At 37.0% G+C, this 18014-nt stretch overlaps 4 protein-coding genes across 4 annotated transcripts; 3 read left to right on the top strand and 1 right to left on the bottom strand.

Moving 5' to 3' along the window:
- Positions 1 to 69: 69 nt before the first annotated feature.
- Positions 70 to 2232, top strand: LOC114520640 (centromere protein O-like). Its single transcript, XM_028540956.1, has 12 exons — positions 70 to 154; positions 517 to 578; positions 655 to 753; positions 840 to 874; positions 949 to 990; positions 1060 to 1156; positions 1220 to 1275; positions 1347 to 1424; positions 1519 to 1575; positions 1699 to 1788; positions 1850 to 1955; positions 2037 to 2232. The coding sequence occupies exons 1-12, from the start codon at positions 75 to 77 to the stop codon at positions 2135 to 2137; spliced, it is 903 nt and encodes a 300-aa protein (XP_028396757.1). The 5' UTR covers positions 70 to 74; the 3' UTR covers positions 2138 to 2232.
- A 150-nt stretch (positions 2233 to 2382) lies between these two features.
- LOC114520557 (MATH and LRR domain-containing protein PFE0570w-like) lies at positions 2383 to 6104 on the top strand. Its single transcript, XM_028540852.1, has 18 exons — positions 2383 to 2480; positions 2620 to 2746; positions 2966 to 3090; positions 3206 to 3267; positions 3521 to 3616; positions 3694 to 3725; positions 3812 to 3865; positions 3966 to 4056; positions 4163 to 4260; positions 4360 to 4409; positions 4486 to 4573; positions 4672 to 4725; positions 4797 to 4869; positions 4959 to 5020; positions 5097 to 5196; positions 5287 to 5427; positions 5503 to 5601; positions 5717 to 6104. Exons 1-18 carry the CDS (start codon positions 2384 to 2386, stop codon positions 6077 to 6079), a joined length of 1812 nt encoding a protein of 603 aa, XP_028396653.1. The 5' UTR covers position 2383; the 3' UTR covers positions 6080 to 6104.
- Positions 6105 to 6411: 307 nt separating this feature from the next.
- Positions 6412 to 14426, top strand: LOC114520687 (histone-lysine N-methyltransferase SETD1B-A-like). Its single transcript, XM_028541006.1, has 15 exons — positions 6412 to 6622; positions 6710 to 6840; positions 6921 to 7013; positions 7196 to 7466; positions 8047 to 8502; positions 8779 to 9084; positions 9302 to 9702; positions 10118 to 10333; positions 10580 to 10988; positions 11225 to 11428; positions 11496 to 12122; positions 12707 to 12900; positions 13017 to 13130; positions 13254 to 13511; positions 13614 to 14426. Exons 1-15 carry the CDS (start codon positions 6529 to 6531, stop codon positions 13785 to 13787), a joined length of 3948 nt encoding a protein of 1315 aa, XP_028396807.1. The 5' UTR covers positions 6412 to 6528; the 3' UTR covers positions 13788 to 14426.
- Positions 14427 to 14580: 154 nt separating this feature from the next.
- Positions 14581 to 18004, bottom strand: LOC114520531 (dynein regulatory complex subunit 2-like). Its single transcript, XM_028540824.1, has 14 exons — positions 17821 to 18004; positions 17326 to 17407; positions 16896 to 17066; positions 16726 to 16810; positions 16513 to 16651; positions 16349 to 16423; positions 16159 to 16281; positions 15964 to 16041; positions 15805 to 15875; positions 15651 to 15720; positions 15422 to 15574; positions 14937 to 15081; positions 14787 to 14859; positions 14581 to 14692 (listed from the first exon to the last, which is right to left on the bottom strand). Exons 1-14 carry the CDS (start codon positions 17962 to 17964, stop codon positions 14602 to 14604), a joined length of 1500 nt encoding a protein of 499 aa, XP_028396625.1. The 5' UTR covers positions 17965 to 18004; the 3' UTR covers positions 14581 to 14601.
- Positions 18005 to 18014: the final 10 nt, after the last annotated feature.

Raw genomic sequence — 18014 nt, 5'->3', positions numbered from 1 at the left:
GCAAGGGACAGGAAAAATACATTTTATTCAAGTGGAAACAATCACACTGATTTTGCCGGGAAAAATAAATGAAGATGGCGGGTAACGAGAGAGACGTGTTTTTGAAAGGAAATACTCTACGAGAGTTTGAAAGGCTTAGAAAAAAATCTAGCAGGTAAAAAGAATGTTGACTTTGAGGACAGTATTATACCTCTCACTGTAAGCTTGGAAAATGTATGTTTTTGCAAGTAAGTTGTTGATATTGTGCGTCATAGTTGGTGAAATACTGAGTCTGAAATTGAAACAGTACCAGACTACCAGTACCATCAAAATATACCAGTGAAATCTATCCTAAATTATTAGATTAAGGATGAAAATCCTGGATTCTGGACATGAAATATTAGCATACTTGTACTCCAATATCTCTTCTATATGTTGGCTGTAGTGTGCTGCAGACGTCTGCACAACTTGAAATCTGAAAAAGATTCACACATTCAGTCATTTACTGATAAAGTTCATTCATACTCTTTGCTGTAGTGTCTCAGAAGGTCGTTTACACTGGACGAAAGATGATGAACTGATTGAACTTGAACAAGAATGTAGGTTACATTTTACCAATAAACAAATGATTCAAGTAGTCCTCCTATCGGAACCTAATTCACCTTTTTGAAATAGATAACGAATTATTAAAACAAAAGGAAGAGTTGACAAAGAAAGTGAATGAAGGATCTTTATTAAACCAACTTCATTGTTATGTTCAGAAACATGCAGAAGGTAGTTATGAATGATCATGAAACATCTCACTCTTGCTAGCTATAATGCTGTATAATTTCAACACAACCTTTGCTATTCTGCCATAGATGGAATTGCTTCCCTCGGTGATCTTGCAGATGAAGTAAGTGTGAGTTTGCAAATGTTTTACCTCTGAAAACGTTCCCTTCCATCTTTAAGTTTTTCTCATTTATTCAGAACAATCTCTGCAAAGCAATTGAACTCGTCAAAAAGAAAAAGGTATGCATTGTGTCTACAAAATATCAATCCAAAATTGGACCTATAAAGAAAAATACATTTAATATTTAGTTGATGGAGACTTATAATATATATCGGTTGACTGGCTTGGCATTTGTGTTATTGGATGAAAACCGCGTACGTTTTTGTTTGGACACATTTTATAAAGGTAAAAAGCTGGCCTTTTTTTCTAATAATAACCAAAAAATTCTAATCATATCTTTCTATTTAGAATGTTACCATGAACCTTTCTATATTGAAATTAAAATTGAAGATGAAAAAGTTCAGGTCTGAAGATTTGTTTATTGTGTTCTCAGGTTCTTTGATGATGACAACAGCATGTTTAATTTTTGTTGTAGATATTAAAACACACCATTCCATTCTTTATACCACTTGAGGAAATCCACCAAAAATATAAAACTTCTGCTTGCATCAAGGTTAGCGAACTGTGAAATAACTGATTGATTTTGGTAAAGATGAAAAGGACAAAGTTTTAAGTATTACAGATATATTTGTTTGGGCTGTTAACAGGAGTTACTTGCAGTCATAAGTGGGTATCTGAAGGCTTTTGTTTCAAGAAGACAACAGGTTTGATGACAACAAAATATATGCCGTTCTTTATATGATTGAAAGTGTTTTACGTATTTTTATATGCATTGAAGCCACAGTCATAGCCATGAATATCATAGAATTATCATCATGTTTGTTTAGTGTGCTCAGGTGAAATCTGAAAGAGATGACTATTCTGTGAAAGATTTCTATGCCACACCTGCATTTGATTTTGTTAAATTTGCACTGAAGGTAATTTTGAAATGTTTGAAGCTGTTACTGGTTTGTCAATCTCTACCTGGTCATTTTTTAGTTTTCTAGAGATGATTCTCCAGGCTTTGAAGTGAAGCTTAAATACAGCAATCTCAATCAAACACTGCCAAACGCTGTGGACCTAAAATGCTTTGAAAATTGCGAAGGTTTTTTATTAAAGATATTTCTATCACTTGTAGTGTAATCTTTTGTAAAGTGTATTTATGTATGTTTCACATTCTCTTTAGATGTTCAAGACAACAAGTTAAAAGATGATCTTCGAGGAAATCTGCTTTCTTTGGAAATAAAAGAAGCAATTTTAAACACTCTTTGGTGCTGTTGTTCATAAGAGGAAATTAGGCTGGCATGGTTAATTGTACATATAAAGAAATATTTATTCAGAAATGGTGTTGTCTGGATGGTACATGTAAAATATAGCAAATATATTAAACAAGAAAATTTTAGTGTGAAGATAAATCTGGGGGCCGTAGGGGGGGGGGGTAGTGCATCTAAAAAAATTTCCATCGTCTAAGAACCACCTTAATGAATTAACCTCCGAATACTCTCCCCAGCCTCGGCGCTGTAATAATTAAAGATGGCGGATCAGGGTTCCAGAATGGAAAATCTGGAAATCCAGGATTTATCTGAAAGTAAAACATTTCTACAGCTTTTGGCAAAAGAAATCAACCGAGGTAAGTTGATTATTATTATCATGCTTCACATCGTGCCTCTTACATTGTGGAATTTCTTTTGAACAAAACGTTTGACATGGTATAAAAATTATATCAAGTTATTCAAGTATTAAAAATATGATTATTGATGTATTTTAAGGAGTGAATAAATACAATTACTACGATCTCGAGACGTATATCTTTGAATCACTGGAACTATTGCCAAGTGGCAAATTGAAAGATGCTCTTCAAAATCCAAGTCAAAATTATGTTGAATATCTTTGGAGGTAAAGATTATGTTACATATTGATAACCAGGGGTAGTTTTATAAAAGACTAGTTAACTTTTAACTGTAGTTAAGAACAGAATTAGCCAACCAGAGTTGTGTAATCCTGAGTTAACTAGGATTTAACTATGCAAAATGTAGTTAAAGAGTTTTATACAACTGGCCCCTGTCCTGTACGTTGGATTTAGGCAGCCAACTGTAATAACTCTTCAATTGTCAGTCTAGTGAACTGTGAAAAAAAGGTTTCTGCTGAGGTTAATTTCAATCTTTTCAACAAAAATGGTATTGATGAAACATTGAGGAGTATTTTTGAGCTGAAGTCATATAAAGAGCAAATTAAGTACTGTAAGTTATAATGTTGTTTCAGATATCATCAATGTTTTTTGTATGAATTTCTTTACTTGATTTTCTTACCAAAATGTTATCTTCTCTATTAATGCAAATTAATTATATTTTTAAGTAACAGAAATGGCTTTGTGTTTACCTCATAACCAAGTCTTTGAATCATTGCTCAAAGCACAGGTATATTTCTTATACTAAATTTATATTCATTCTCAGACTAGGTTGAGAAATCATAAGCTTGGCTTCCGCATATGGCTACATTACCCTCCACTTTACTATGAGGATAACGACCGCTATCAAAATATTAGTCAATACCACGAACACTCCCTTTTAGGACTCCACTTTAGGATCTGGGCAATCAGCATCTGCAATCATATTACAATATATTTCCTTGGGTTCAAAGCATTGGTAATATTTCACGAGTTTATTTTAGAGAATGGAAATGCCTTCAGATGAAAATGAAGTTGTTGTTCTAAGCAAGTTTATTGAGTTATATGGTCGTTTGGCAATAAGATGCCACAATTTGGAGGTAAAATGATCTCTTTGATCATTGTTGTATCATTTTCTCGAGATATTTAACACAATGCTGAACTCTTTTCAATACAGATGCTGAATGAATTGATGCAAACAGTTTTGAGGTAATAATCATTTAAAGAAAAATTGAATTCTTGCTAAAATAATATTTAGTAAATAATGGGTAATCTTTCTATTGCATTTATTTAAGTGAGATTGACAAGGTTAATGACAAAATGAAAGCATCTAGGAATACACAAGAGAAGTACGTAAATAAGCCTCGCATTTTCTATTCATTGAATGAAACTATGCATATCTTAAGCTTGCAGCCTCACTTGTGCAATACCGATTTTTATATTCTTCAGTTGGTTGGATTTAAAAGATGTCATTCATCAATTTTTAATACACTGTCTTATGAAACAAAAAACACAGATTAAGAAGTGTACTTTGAATAAGGTAAACATTTTTTATATAGGACTCTCAGTAAACAAAATATCTCCCTCGATCCTTTGCAATGATAAGTGAAAACTAAATATTTGTGTGTATTTACTGCTTCCTTTAGGATAATGCTACACAAACCAAAGAGTGGAAACAATTTCTTGATATTTTAGCTGCTACTATTGCCATATATATTGATGTCATCATTGCTATTGAGGAAAGGTAATAAAGTTAATGTTTTATAAGTTACAATGAAAGGAGTTTAAATTAAGTTTGAACTTAGAAATTTGTTTGCTAAAGCTTGTTTTTCTTTTCTCATAGAAATGAAGAAATTAACAATCATATTTCCAATATTGTATATTTATTATTGGGTATGTAAGAACATTGTTATGAGGAGTTATCATATCTGCAATGATTGCTATAAAAGATTGTGATTTCTTTCCAAAGGTGACTCTCCAGGGCATATCTTGGACATGGCAAATCAAATTTTTGCATTAGAAAGTTCCACTGTAAAGATTGTATTTCCATTTCTTCGGTAGGATATATTTCATTTGTCATTTTCATAAAATATAAAATTCCACATAACTTTACAAAAAATGAACCAAATCTTTCTTTATGCATCTCTCGTTATAGGAAAGTATTTGAAACAACGAAAGCTTGCAGTAAAGAATCTCCAAATTATATCAAGTATGAAATGCCTCAACTTAACTTATGAGTCACACAGGTGTTTGGTGGATTGAACTTTGTGTCTTTTATAGGTTCATATGTTTGGCAAGGAAAGTTCAGCAATGTTTATCTGATGATGAAATGGATTGTTGGTATTTAAAAAAGGTATTCATGTTTGAATGATATTTGTTTCTCCTAGCTTTTAACTATCTGGGAAAACCAGGATATTTTAACTGGTTTTATTTTTACTTCAGAATGTATGCTCTTTGTCACCTCCACAAAACTTTCTCTCCTGGTTATCAGATATTGATCACAGGTACTCAATGGCTGTGAAACACATGTATTAGTCGGTTGGTTCCACCTTTCTAGTTTCATGTTTTCTTTATCCACAGCTTAGTACAAGACTTGGAGTTATCAGGTTTGGTTGGGCAGGAAATAACAGATAAAATTTTATTTTGTAAAGACGAAAAAAAAATTGATAAACTGCTTGATGTGAGTATAAATGTTTTTAAGAGCTGCAGGGTTTGGTTGAAAGATTAAAATATTTAGTTTTGAACTAACAATCGTCGTTTCATCATCTAGTTGACAAGCCATCCTGAGAAATGGGATAAAATATATGAATCAGATGAACCTGAACGTAATGAACAAGGCGATGTTGTTGAAAACGATTCATTATTTTTTGTGGATGCTCAAGGCAGTTCGGAAATTCTACAGCAATGTGAGGTATGTTTTTTTAATATGATAAATCTGCAAAATCTTGAGTTTCCAAAAGAATGTACGTCTGAATCTATTCTTCAGGATCGACAAGAAATAACAAATGGTAGAAATGAGACAATACTGAAGTCGCAGATTAATAATCTTCTTGAGAAACGTGGTTCAATCGACTCTGAAGACGAGGTGATGTCAGAATGAATAGAATGCAGGCTGTTCGGTTCAGCAGACAGCGTTTAACTGGTTGTTATTATAGTTCATTGTTCATACTTCATAGTTGTGTGTCTCTGTGCCTCTTTAGATCTATGATTTGGACATCAGCTTTGAAGATAACGATGAAGAAACTATTGATCTTAATGATTCCCCAACTTCTCAAACGACTCGGCCTGATGATAATCCTGATGGTAATCCCGATGATAATCTTGATGATAATCATGACGATAATCCCGATGATAATCTTGATGATAATCATGACGATAATCCTGATGATATGAAACTTGACGTGATCGAGAATAAAAAGGATATTAATGTATTTGTGGAGAGGGAAAGTCCGGCGGAAATCAGGAAGAAATTAAGAAAACGGAAACCACAAACGTTAGTCACATCAAAAAGGGAGATATCAAAAAAGAAAAAGACGAAGAAACGTTTTTCAAAGACGGTTTAAGACGTTGTAAAGATTATTGTATGATATGCTTATAATATGAATAAATATTTTGAAAACATAAAATCAGTTTTGAGTTGAAATCAGAGGAAAAGGGATTTATGTAGCTTCCAAGCATACAGAAGAAGAGTTTGAAGGGTTTGCGTCATGCCAAACACCTGTCAGTATGGTCGGAACGTCAAATGACATAATAACTGTTTAGCAAATACAGTGCATCGCATGACATTGCGTTCATCGCGTGAAGTATTTGAAAAAGCGCGCATAAATTAAATTTTCGCGCGAGAGAAACTTTGATATCGTAAAGCATGTTGGGACACCACAATGAAAAACAACATGGCCGCTGATGTTGAAGTGCAGGGATAATAAAAGTAAATTTAAAGTGCTCGATCGTTCATTATTCTTGAAACTATGGCACTGATCTTAAAGCCTCGTTAAGGATAGATAACAAAGTTATGTCTAACGACCCTTCTGCTTATATACGACATCGTATTGGTGATTTATCACGAGTTCGACCAGGCCAGGGACATTCTCTTGGTGCAAACTCTAGTTAGTGACGTTTTATTGTGGAATTGTACAGTGTTTAATTTCCCTGATTGCGTGAAGGCTTAACTGAAATGCTTCTTTATTTTTTAGTCCCAAATGGAGAACATAGATCGAGGCCAAACGAGGCAGAAAGAAAACGGAATTATAAGCTTATCATTGATCCAGTTTTAAAAGGAAGAGGACATCAAAAAATTTACAGATTTGATGGAGAATTTGATGGAGTAAGAGTAATCTTGAGATCTTTGACAGCCGCAAAATCTCTGCAAGTAATTTTGCAGTAACATATGTTGTTTTCGTCTAGCAAGCGGCAGTGATTCCCAAAGATCCCAGGTCAAGAAGAACACGTCTTTGGTCGACAAGAACTAAAGCTGATCTGCCTATTCCAAAATTTAAGGTATATTCTGTGAAGTGAAGCCGATATTTTATCGAATCGAAATCTCCAAAATTACTATTTCATTCATCAAGAAATTTTGGTCAAACAAATCTCAGAAGCGACCAATAAGAAGTGTTTTCTTAATTCGCCCGCCCACTGCGCGTAATAAAAGCCACTAAATATTTCTCAAATTTTCGTTTTAGATCGATAAATTTTACGTTGGAATTCCTCCTCAACGCGATGTTATCCTCACTGGACTCAACGATAATGTGGATAAGAAATTTCTGCAGGATATTTGTGATAAATTTGGCAATATCGAAGGAATTAAGATATTTTACGATCCGGTAACGAAGCGTCATTCGGGAAAAGCCCGAGTTGGTTTTACAACATCCGCTTCTGCAAAACTAGCTGTAGCAAAGCTCGATGGCACATCCATCATGGGCTGTATTGTTCACGCTGATTTTGAACACAAAGGTAGTTGATTTTCTGACATTTTGTTTGTTTACGCAGACAAAATTATTTGCCTTTTGTAAATCTTGTCTTTGACCTCACTATATACTGGACTACTAAGTCTAAATCATAGTCTTAATAAATTGGTTTAGATTTTCTTTAGGTATATTAGATATATAAAAAATGATCCTTATTGGACTTCTATGATGAGATGTTTAGAACTGATAGAGCTATCCAGTAGAAATAAAGTTAGTTTAGTTTAGGTTTCCTCCTGTAGTAACACTGGATCAATAAGAGATGATCCTTACTGGATCTCTAGGAAGAACAGTTTAGAACTGATAGAGCTATCCAGTAGAAATAAAGTTAGTTTAGTTTAGGTTTCCTCCTGTAGTAACACTGGATGAATAAGAGATGATTCTTACTGGAACTCTAGGAAGAACAGTTTAGAACTGATAGAGCTATCCAGTATAAATAAAGCTAGTTTAGTAATAGCTGTTTAGATATGTAAATAGATGAAATCATTTTAATACATAGTAAAATATGTTTCCAGGTTATTGCAGTCATGCATGTCAGAGGCATCTCAAACATTTGTATTCATTTTCAGTTGAAGTGAAACACCTCCAAAAATCACACCCACCAGCACGTCGCACATCAGACCCTGTGAATAAAACGCCACCATCTATTGATCGTATCCCAGGCCACCATGTTATACCTACCCCACCTCCGTCTAATTCTTCTCCATCAAATAGTACACCTTCAACCCCTGGATTAGGATTAGCCGACCCCAGGAGACGTAACAGTGGCAGCGTAGCCTCCACAAGTGGTGATAAACATCAAGGTAGATCACCGTCAACGTGGCCCACACCCCTAACACAACAAAACAAGGTGCCAGTGTTTGAACCAATATCTCCACCATCTGAGAAACTTCCTCTCCCCCCTCCCCCCCCTCCGGATGCCCCACCACCACCCCTCCCTGAAAAGTGCCGAACACCCTCACCAATTCCAAGCACAACAAAACAAGACCGTTATCAGAACAAAGATTCAAAATCCTTGTCTAAAGGTGGGTGATATTTATTCCAACTGTAGCTCTTCACAGACATTATTATAAACAAAATTTGTAGGCTGGGATCTTATACCTATTCTGGGGTTACCCCCCTTCCCCAATTGAGTAGAAACCTAACCCACAACAGGTCCTGATCTTTCAGTGTATAGACAATAGTCAAAAAGGTTTCTGTTTCGGATTTTACAGCAATGCTGAAATGATTATTGCAGTATTTATTTGCTAATCTTGAGTTTCTGGTACAACTAACAATGTTTTTGTTGTTTTTCCATTTAGGTTCGAGGGATTCTCATAAAAGTCGCCAACATGACGAGGCTGAATGGCGGAGACGAGATTGGCACTCGGGTCGAGATCGTTATGACTACGGTTCATATCGACGTTCATCGACTGACGAGAGAGGAAGAGATTCTAGAGATTCGAGATATTCCTCAAATCACAGAGATTATTACCCAAGGGAGAAGGAGAGAGATAATTATACGAGAAACGAGCTGAGACGATCTAGTTTTCGCGAGTCTGAAGGTAGACGAAGTCGTGACTCTGATGATAGTTATGGCAGTGAAAAAAGCTCAAAGAGCTCAAAAGGTTGGAGTTGTTTGCATTTCTTTTTGTCATTAATTTGTCTCTTTAACCTTTGTTCTTTCACCATCTTGCCATGATGATAAAAATAACCTTTTCAAATCTTAGAATCATTTCCACTCAACTGTATTGCCCTCATTTCATTGTTCACTTTGCATTTGTGATAAAATTTTGATGTTCAACCTTTAACATTTCAACGTATGATTTGACATTTGACTGTTAGATATCTCCAAAGGCCGATACGATTATGAGAATAAAGACTCAGAGAGAACCAGATCACCAAGACCTCGTTCTGATGTGTACGAGAGAGATAAAAGAGATGCGAAGAAACCTGACAAGCAAATCAACAAATCTGAGGAAATTTCTCAAAAGAAGGACAGATTTAACATTTCTGATACGAATTTAAACAATGGCAAAGCCAGTGGGTCGCCATTTAATACAGACAGTCTTTCACTGAAGTCGTTGTCTCCAAGGACAGAGAAGCAGCTAGGTTTAGGCACAGATGTGCTCGAGAACTTAGACAGCCAAAGCAGTGTTCAGGAGAATTATTTACCAATGGTCGAGGATATCTCGCCTGTTTCCTCACCAACACATCATGAGCCAATGAATTATGTTTCTCCGAACGCAGAACCTCATTTCCGCCAGACAAGCTGAAGTTGTGAATACTGCTGTAAAGATAGAATCATCCGTTGAACAACGAAACGATCAACTGAGGATAATGATGATGCAATGTCACTCTCATCCATCAGCTCAATGAAGAAACTCTTGAGGTTACTAAGCCTGTACCCCCTGTTCCCCCTCCTACCCCACCTTCACCCCAATGCTCCTCCAGTTCTACCTCCACCCTTTATGCCACCGTATAACCCTAGTATTCCTCCACCAACCTATCCTGCAATGCCAATAGTCCCTCATCGTATACCCATACCACCCTTATCGATAGCAACCTTGCCACCGCCACATCCTTTAGTTCCACATCTTTCCTTCCGACGTACCCCCTCAATTTGTATCAACCCTAAACAGTGTACCCCCACTCCCCCAGTGTATCAACCCCCCAATCCCCACCACACGCATGCCCTCCCCGCATGATCAAAGACCTGTACGTAAGAAATTGGAAGATCAGAATTTCCGAGGAAGTTTTGAAAAGAGCCACGGAAGAGTTGGCGATCATTTTGAAGAAAGATGTCAACAAAAGACTGGTGAAAACTCAGCGTTTAAAGCTTTGGAAGGCTGGTGGGACAACACACAGAAATTAAAGTTATCTCAAGTGCCATTTACACTTGCAATTGTTGCAGCGATTTTCGTCTTTGGATAGATGTGAATGAGTTGACAGTGATGAATGCTCTGATGTATAAGTGCCCTCTTTTGCACATTCGTAACTTGTCCGCTCATTCATATCTCTCAAAAGAAGAAAATCGCAAATGAAAACAGACGTTGAAATGTCACCCAACTGTTGCTTTTGTAACCAATATTCCCTTTTTTATTTATTTGTTTTGTTTCTTAGCTCAAAAAACCTTCCCCATCGGAAACGACGACAGCGCCATCAAACCAAACCCCAACCACGTCGTTAGCAACGGATATGACATCACCTTTCACGTCATCATTCTCCACAACCATGAGCCAGGGTGGAATGCTGGGACTGCGTGCATCCCTTCCCAAGATGCCCTCGTTTCGTAAACGTCGCCCACCGAGCACAAGCGGAAGTGATCTGTATTCAAAACGGCAACGCACCGAATCGAGGTCTGAGCGAGAACAAAAACGCATCGTAACCGATAGTGATTCGGACGCTCCCGGAAAATTGAAACGAAAACGTCAGGATGATTGGGTAAATGATGACGTAAGTGTCGGGTCTCCCTGGCAACCAGACGATGACGTCGTTGATGAACCACCGGCAACCAGTGTCAGGACAGAAGGTAATGTAGTCTCTTGAGACTTTTCAGACCGACGCTGGACCACCACGTTTGAGATATTTTTCACAGGTAGTTAAGGCACAAACCACGACAGCTTATTGTAGAATACTACCTACGTTTGAAATATCTTTTTCAAGTGATTCCGACATAAACCATTACAGTTTGTTATAAAGTACCTAAACTCGATTACATAGACTGGACCAAAGTTAATCATAATATTTGACTCCCTACTTTTACAGAGAAACACAGCAGTGTTGGTTCAACTCTTTATACAAACATCTACTCCAGTCTGAGTGAGTCAGAAAGTTCCCAGAGTGGCGACGAGAGTGGGTCTGAGGAGTCTGGGGATGATGATAGTGATTGGAACGGTAGTCAGAGATCACACACTGACTCTGAAGAAGGCGACGATGAGGAGACTGGGAAGGATGCTGAAGACATATTTGGTAATTATAAGACATATTTTGAATGTTATTAATGGTGGATAAATTCTAAATATTCCCATTTTTGCAGAACGGAAAATACCACAAACACCTCCAGGTACCCCGCCTAAAAGTCCACCAACATCTCCTGCTGTCTCTGGAACACCCTCAAATGCCTCAATTACCCCTACCGCTAGCCCTATCGATGTTACCACTGTTGATGACGAGGGTTCGAGAACGGAGGACACTAGTGGTTTAAATATGTTACCACAAGATAAAGAGGGAAGTTTGGGGACACCTATGATTGAGGAAAGTGAACAGGAGAAAGCAGGGGAAGTGGGTATTCTGACGAGTGATGCGGGCGAAGAAGGGATGAGTGAGGCTTCTAGTATTGCCACACCACACAAACACATTCCTGGAAAGGTTGAATCAACGTCTGAAGAATCCGCTGTAGACTTTAAAACTCCCCAGGTCACTCAGGGAGGCGAAGAACTGCCTGTTTCTAAGGAAACCCCGCCTGAACCTGTGGAAGAACCTGTTATTGAACTCCCACCAGAGTTTCCTCTCCGATCATACTGGCAAGATGATCGTCTGGTCTATGATTTCTTGGTTTCTGGCCTGGATTATGAAGATGCCAGTTATATGAAAATTGGATTCGAGAATTTATGTCAAGTTGGATCAGACTCTGTAGCGAACGCGAGGTGGTCATTTCATCCCAGTATCTTTTTGTCTTTTTAAACTTATTATTTCATGTTTAACATCCCAGGACACTGGAATACTACCTACACTAGACCACCACGTTTGAAATATCTTTTTCAGGTAGTTCGACACAAACCAAAACCGCTTATTTTAGAATACCACCTACACTGGACCACCACGTTTGAGATATCTTTTTCAGGTAGTTCGGACACAAACCACGACAGCTTATTGTAGAATACTACCTACACTGGACCACCACGTTTGAGATATCTTTTTCAGGTAGTTCGGACACAAACCACGACAGTTTATTGTAGAATACTACCTACACTATACCACTACATTTGAGATATCTTTCTCAGGTAGTTCAGACACAAACCACGACAGCTTATTGTAGAATACTACCTACACTGGACCACCACGTTTTAGATAACTTTCTCAGGTAGTTCAGACACAAACCACGACAGTTTATTGTAGAATACTACCTACACTGGACCACCACATTTGAGATAACTTTCTCAGGTAGTTCAGACACAAACCACGACAGTTTATTGTAAAGCTACTTGTTACACTGGATCCACAATAATTTCCTTAACATAATGAAAGCTACGTCTCCTGGTGTGACGAAAGGAAGGAATAAAAAGGTTGACAACTGCGGGGTTCGTATTCTCGACTCGGGCAGTGCAAGATGCGAAGGTTTTTATAAAATCAGTATGAAGGAGAAGGCGAAATATCTTGAAGCCGCAAGAAGACAAGTTGAGGTGTCAGCGGCTGTTGTTAACAAGAAAGATAATGAGAAGGTAAGGGAGGATTGTGGATCTTAGGGGATCGGATCTGAGGATGGAAGATGATAATAGGGTATATGTTGAGATTGTGGAATGGTTAAAGAAAGTGAAAATTTTCATGATATTTTCAGGAAGCGAACAAAGCGAAACAACAATCGCGAGAGAACAGAGCACTTCAGAGAAGGTTGGCTGCGTCCTTCCAGTTGGAAGATTTTGGTGATATTCTCAAGTTTAACCAACTCAAGGTTTGTGCGGGCAAACTCTTGGGAACTGTTAGATCATAACTGGATGTTTTGGGAACTAATAGATCATAACTGGACCTTCAGGGAACTAATAGATAATAACTCAAATTCTATTCCTCTCTAAAGGTACGAAAGAAGAAGCTAACGTTTTGTAAATCTCGAATTCACGATTGGGGATTGTTTGCTCTGGAGCCTATAGCTCGGGATGAGATGGTTATCGAATATGTTGGTGAAGTCGTACGACAAGCGATCGCCGACGATCGAGAGAAACGTTACGAACGTCTTGGCATCGGCAGTAGCTATCTATTCCGAGTTGATTCCGACACGATCATCGATGCAACAAAATATGGAAATCTCGCCCGATTTATAAACCATTGTTGTGATGTAAGTAAAGTCAAGAATTTGGACTTTTGGATTTAGAATTGATAAAGCTATCAATAGTATCAATAAGGTGTATATAATGGATCTGTTTCTTGTGACTTTTAGCCAAACTGCTATGCTAAAGTGGTAACGTTTGAGTCGGAGAAGAAAATCGTGATATATTCAAAACGGGACATTGCCGTGAATGAAGAGATCACGTACGATTACAAGTTCCCCATCGAGGACGAGAAGATTCCATGTTTGTGTGGAGCTGCGCAGTGCCGAGGCACTTTAAACTGAGATACTTCATGCAGGGTAATGCAATCATTCGTAGCACGACGCCATCTTTGTCGTAACTCGTCAGCGTCTCGTGATCGCCCGTAGCTTACGAAGCCGTCTTCCCTATACGAGTCTAGCAAGGATACTGTAAGATCTTATGAATGCCTAAGAAAGTTGATCGTTTTAGGCGATGAAATTTTATACAAATATTAATCTCTTATAAACAACTAATGAATCTATTCGCAAATGCAGAATATTCTCTCTACAGGCAAGTTTCGTTATCAAGAAAAAATAGCTATTATCGTGTTTAGAAAGTTTATAGTTTAAAGGTAAGCTATAAAATCTTTGGATCAGACAAAGTTTCTGAAAAATATTTCCTAAAAACACGTTAGTTGTGGAATCTCACCCTGCTACAAGTTCAAAACTACGCACAATATATATATTTCTATACTTATGTTTTTACATGATAGAATTGCGCTTGTAAATTGCATTAAAGGTTGCATCATGTGAGATGAACTGTACTCCATGATGGTTACTCTCGTTTGTACACGATGGTATGATAACAGTTGTAATGTTCTTATGGCGTCTACCTTCTAGAACTCCAAAAACTATTTTGCTGTATCTCAGAATTTTCACAATGATTGTAAATATATCTTTTGTTCAGAGAATCTATATTTATTTCTATTTTTGTGTGTACGTGTTTATGAGCACAGCAGCAACAACAGCAAACAATTTCAGTAATAATCAATTTTATTTACAAATATATACACAGTTCCATATCTGGAATAATATTCATATCATATACAATCATCTATAGTCTATATGTAAGCTAGGGTCATATTGTATGTTTCACAACATGTGCGGCCTCAACAACCGTGGCTGGAACAGCGCGTCTTACTCTGCCATCGTTCACTGGTACGGTGAATCTGAAAGAAAAAAAACAAGGTTAGCAATGATGGTGTGTTCACAAGAGGTACGAGGTCCATGCGACACAAATTTAACGTGAAAACGTTCACTTACTTGACGTTAGTTTTATTGTTGACAACAAACAGTGGATTTTGTTGAGTTAAAATTTCATCGTTGACAGAAATGCCTAAGGATTTAGTGAGACATATTTTACGTACACGATTTTGAACAACCAAAATGTCATAGGATATTCTGATAGTTTACCATCCAGATACTGCTTCAGAACAGCACGAAGCTGCGTATTTTCTTGCAAAAGATCACGTTTCTCTTTATCCAAAGCCAACTTATCGAGGACAACCTTGTTGTATCTCTTCCAAAAGTTTTCCAACGATGTGTACTCGTGTAGAACCTAAAGAATAACCAAGCTCTTCAAAACTTAAGTAATTTAGCTTGTAGCCTTGTAGGTACACCACGTATTAAGTATTTGATACTGCAAAATCTCTTCAAAACTTGTCTTATTTTTTAGTGCAGTTTGTGATGTGCGAGAAATGTCTGATCAATGAGCCAGTGTGAAACTCTGTGAAACTCTCAGGAATGTCGAAGTAACCCCATGCAGCTCATGTCTGGAACAAGACACTTGACCAACATTCGAAGTTCCACGATTCATCAACTGGTTTATCTTTATCTTCGCTTAATTCTCTCTATCCACAGAGCATTTATTATGAATCATACATTCTCATCTTTCTTACCTTAGCGAGTATTTCCGCAGGCGCCTCCATCTCCGCTGTCTTCGCTTGCTGTTCTTCTTCCTCTGTCAGAGACGAGGCGTAAAACGGCAGAACCTTCTCTTGTTCCGTCTCTAGTTTGCGGCACATTTCAGCGAGGCGGAAAATTTTAGCTCCCTGTGAAGAAAAAAGAAGTGGTAAGAAGTCTTCCATGATCTTCCTCTGTCGGGTCTCCCGTAAATATTGAACGAACCTTCTCTTTCAGACGAGTGAGTTCTTTAATCGTAGCATTACTTTGTAAGGTCAGCTGTGTGAGAGCATATCTAAATATAGTTGGAATAATTTGATGATAACCACCGAAGATTATCTGGTTGAAAGATTCTTCAACCAACAGTGAGGAACAATACCTTTCACTCTCTCTGTATTTGTTCATTTCTGCTTTGAGTTGATGGAACTCTACGGCAATCACCTCCCGTTGCTAAATATTTAAAAGAAGCCCAAAGATCGTCAGTCTTCATCAGTGTTAACAACTTGAAGACAGAATGGTTGAAGAAGATTTAAACTACCTCCTTGATGACTTTGTTTCGTTCGTCACATTCCTTTGCATTGCTGGATAACTTCACTTTCAGTTGAGCAATTGTGTCCTGCAGTCAAAATAGAAAGATAGCATCAGTTATCCATGAATGGAACTGGTTTAAATCACCACCTTTTCCACGAAAATTACCTCAAATGATTAGGACAAGATTCTTCTCATCACAAACCTGAATTCTCTGTAGTTTTCTCATCTGCGTCTCAATCTCCTTGGCGCTCTTCTCATCTCGTTGCTTAAGATTTTCAAAAGCATTCTTCCGTTCTTCTGTTGTTTCATTGTAGTTCTTCAAGGCCTGAATATAAAAGCACGGTTTGTTGTTACACAGTATTGTATTTGCATGTGGATACAATATACCATACCTGTTGAAACTGCCTCCACAAATCTTCAACGGTTCCCTCAAGTTGTATCCGTAAAGCATGTTTCTCTTCCAAATTCTGAATGGATCAAATTACATTTAAATTAATAATTAACCCTATTAAACCAGTAATCATCCACAATTTTGTACAATTAGAACATAATATACTTTATTTTTAATTTCATCTCTATAGCTTTGAAATTCTTGTTTCATCTCGCCATCTTGTTCCTGGTTCTCCTGCTCCATCGCGAAGACAATATCCTGAATGTCTGTTATCTCTTGCTTATGTTGTGATATTATTTCTTGTCTGCAAAGAAAGCAGCCATATTTCAGCTTTGAGCAATTCAATTCTAGCTCAACAACTAGCTTCGAATAACCAACCTTTCCTTATCAAATTCCTCCTTGACAATTGTTTGTTCTTTCTTGAACTCCTCAGAAAGCGTTTTGAGTCGGCTCTGGTGTAAATCTTAAGACAAATAGATAACACAATCATTTATACATAAACATACATCAACAAACAAGCAAGCCAAGATGAAAACATATTTCCAAACCTATAATATGATCTTGATTCTGCAAGTGACTTCTCAGAGCCATCTCATATTGTTCCTCCGCCTCTTCAATATCCTTCACAAGTGACTTGATGATTGCTTCTTTACGATCAATAATTCTCTCAAAAGTCTGACTTAATATTTCAATATCTTTCTTTAGATCTTGGGCTTTACCTTGAAATATTTCATAAGACCAACACTCAGGGTTGCATTGACAATGAAGTAAATAAGTTTTGCAAGGTCAGGCAAGTCTGAAAGTTTGTATTCAGGAAGGTTTGTATTGGGGAAATAGTGACAGCAGGTCATGGGTTTTCGAATGATATAATAATGGAAATGTCTGTGGTAATAATGATTCAATGAAATTGGCTTTCACAGGAAATGCATGATAGGATTTATAATAATTTATAAAGATCAGGCTACAGATGCCCCATACTTTCTCTCATGATCACTCTCCACTGGTTCTGAAGTTTGTGCAGGTTAAATTTTGAATTCTTTTCTTCTTTAGCTAGTTTATCCTAGTTAAGAAATAAACAGTTGTATGATAACAATCTATCTTAAGAAAGCTTTTGTTAAATAACACACTATGAAAATTGAGAAAGTGAAGTGAATAAATGTACTATATTTCCAGACAAAAGACACTTCATTTATAAACTATTCGTGATGTTATATAGAACCGAAAACTGTAGGTCAATGTCAATACAACTATAGGTCAATATCTCTATATTTCCCCCAATATAGGTCAATATTGATTGGTATTACACTACCAATATACGTCAATATCTGTGTGAACCATTATAGATCTATATTTTGCAACTATATAAGGTCAATACCGTGTATGAAACTATTAATCAACATTAATACAACAATAATAAAGAGTCTAATAGACTACAAACACAATAAAGTAAACCAAAAACTCAATATTCTGCACCTTCAAAAATTGTGTTAACATTTCCTCTTTTTTCTTACGCATCTCTTCCTCAGCGAGCCGTTTTTGCTCCAGATAAATCATCCTTTCTTCTTCCGTCATATTGGCCAGCTTCTTGGCGCCCGATTTTTTCTTTTTTGGAGGCATTTTGAAGGAATATTTTGAGGTTTTTTTAAAGAATCAAGATTATAAAAATA

Source organism: Dendronephthya gigantea, unplaced genomic scaffold (assembly GCF_004324835.1).
Source record: "Dendronephthya gigantea isolate DGI-Jeju-01 unplaced genomic scaffold, DenGig_1.0 000016F, whole genome shotgun sequence".
Classification (NCBI taxonomy): Eukaryota; Metazoa; Cnidaria; class Anthozoa; order Malacalcyonacea; family Nephtheidae; genus Dendronephthya; species Dendronephthya gigantea.
The sequence above is the reverse complement of the archived record's forward strand: the minus strand, read 5'-3'. Positions and strand labels throughout refer to the sequence as shown.

Bases quoted from the DNA above. Each gene is read 5' to 3' on its own strand.
- LOC114520640 (XM_028540956.1), top strand. From the start codon at position 75: ATGGCGGGTAACGAGAGAGACGTGTTTTTGAAAGGAAATACTCTACGA. The intron at 1,576-1,698 runs GTTTGATGACAA...ATGTTTGTTTAG, and splicing joins TTGTTTCAAGAAGACAACAG to TGTGCTCAGGTGAAATCTGA. The intron at 1,956-2,036 runs GTTTTTTATTAA...CATTCTCTTTAG, and splicing joins ATGCTTTGAAAATTGCGAAG to ATGTTCAAGACAACAAGTTA.
- LOC114520557 (XM_028540852.1), top strand. From the start codon at position 2,384: ATGGCGGATCAGGGTTCCAGAATGGAAAATCTGGAAATCCAGGATTTA. The intron at 5,197-5,286 runs GTGAGTATAAAT...TTCATCATCTAG, and splicing joins AAATTGATAAACTGCTTGAT to TTGACAAGCCATCCTGAGAA. The intron at 5,602-5,716 runs GTGATGTCAGAA...GTGCCTCTTTAG, and splicing joins CAATCGACTCTGAAGACGAG to ATCTATGATTTGGACATCAG.
- LOC114520687 (XM_028541006.1), top strand. From the start codon at position 6,529: ATGTCTAACGACCCTTCTGCTTATATACGACATCGTATTGGTGATTTA. The intron at 6,841-6,920 runs GTAAGAGTAATC...GTTTTCGTCTAG, and splicing joins TTGATGGAGAATTTGATGGA to CAAGCGGCAGTGATTCCCAA. The intron at 10,989-11,224 runs GTAATGTAGTCT...CTACTTTTACAG, and splicing joins AACCAGTGTCAGGACAGAAG to AGAAACACAGCAGTGTTGGT.
- LOC114520531 (XM_028540824.1), bottom strand. From the start codon at position 17,964: ATGCCTCCAAAAAAGAAAAAATCGGGCGCCAAGAAGCTGGCCAATATG. The intron at 16,811-16,895 runs GTTTGGAAATAT...ATTTGTCTTAAG, and splicing joins GAATCAAGATCATATTATAG to ATTTACACCAGAGCCGACTC. The intron at 15,721-15,804 runs GTATTGTTCCTC...AACTATATTTAG, and splicing joins AAATACAGAGAGAGTGAAAG to ATATGCTCTCACACAGCTGA.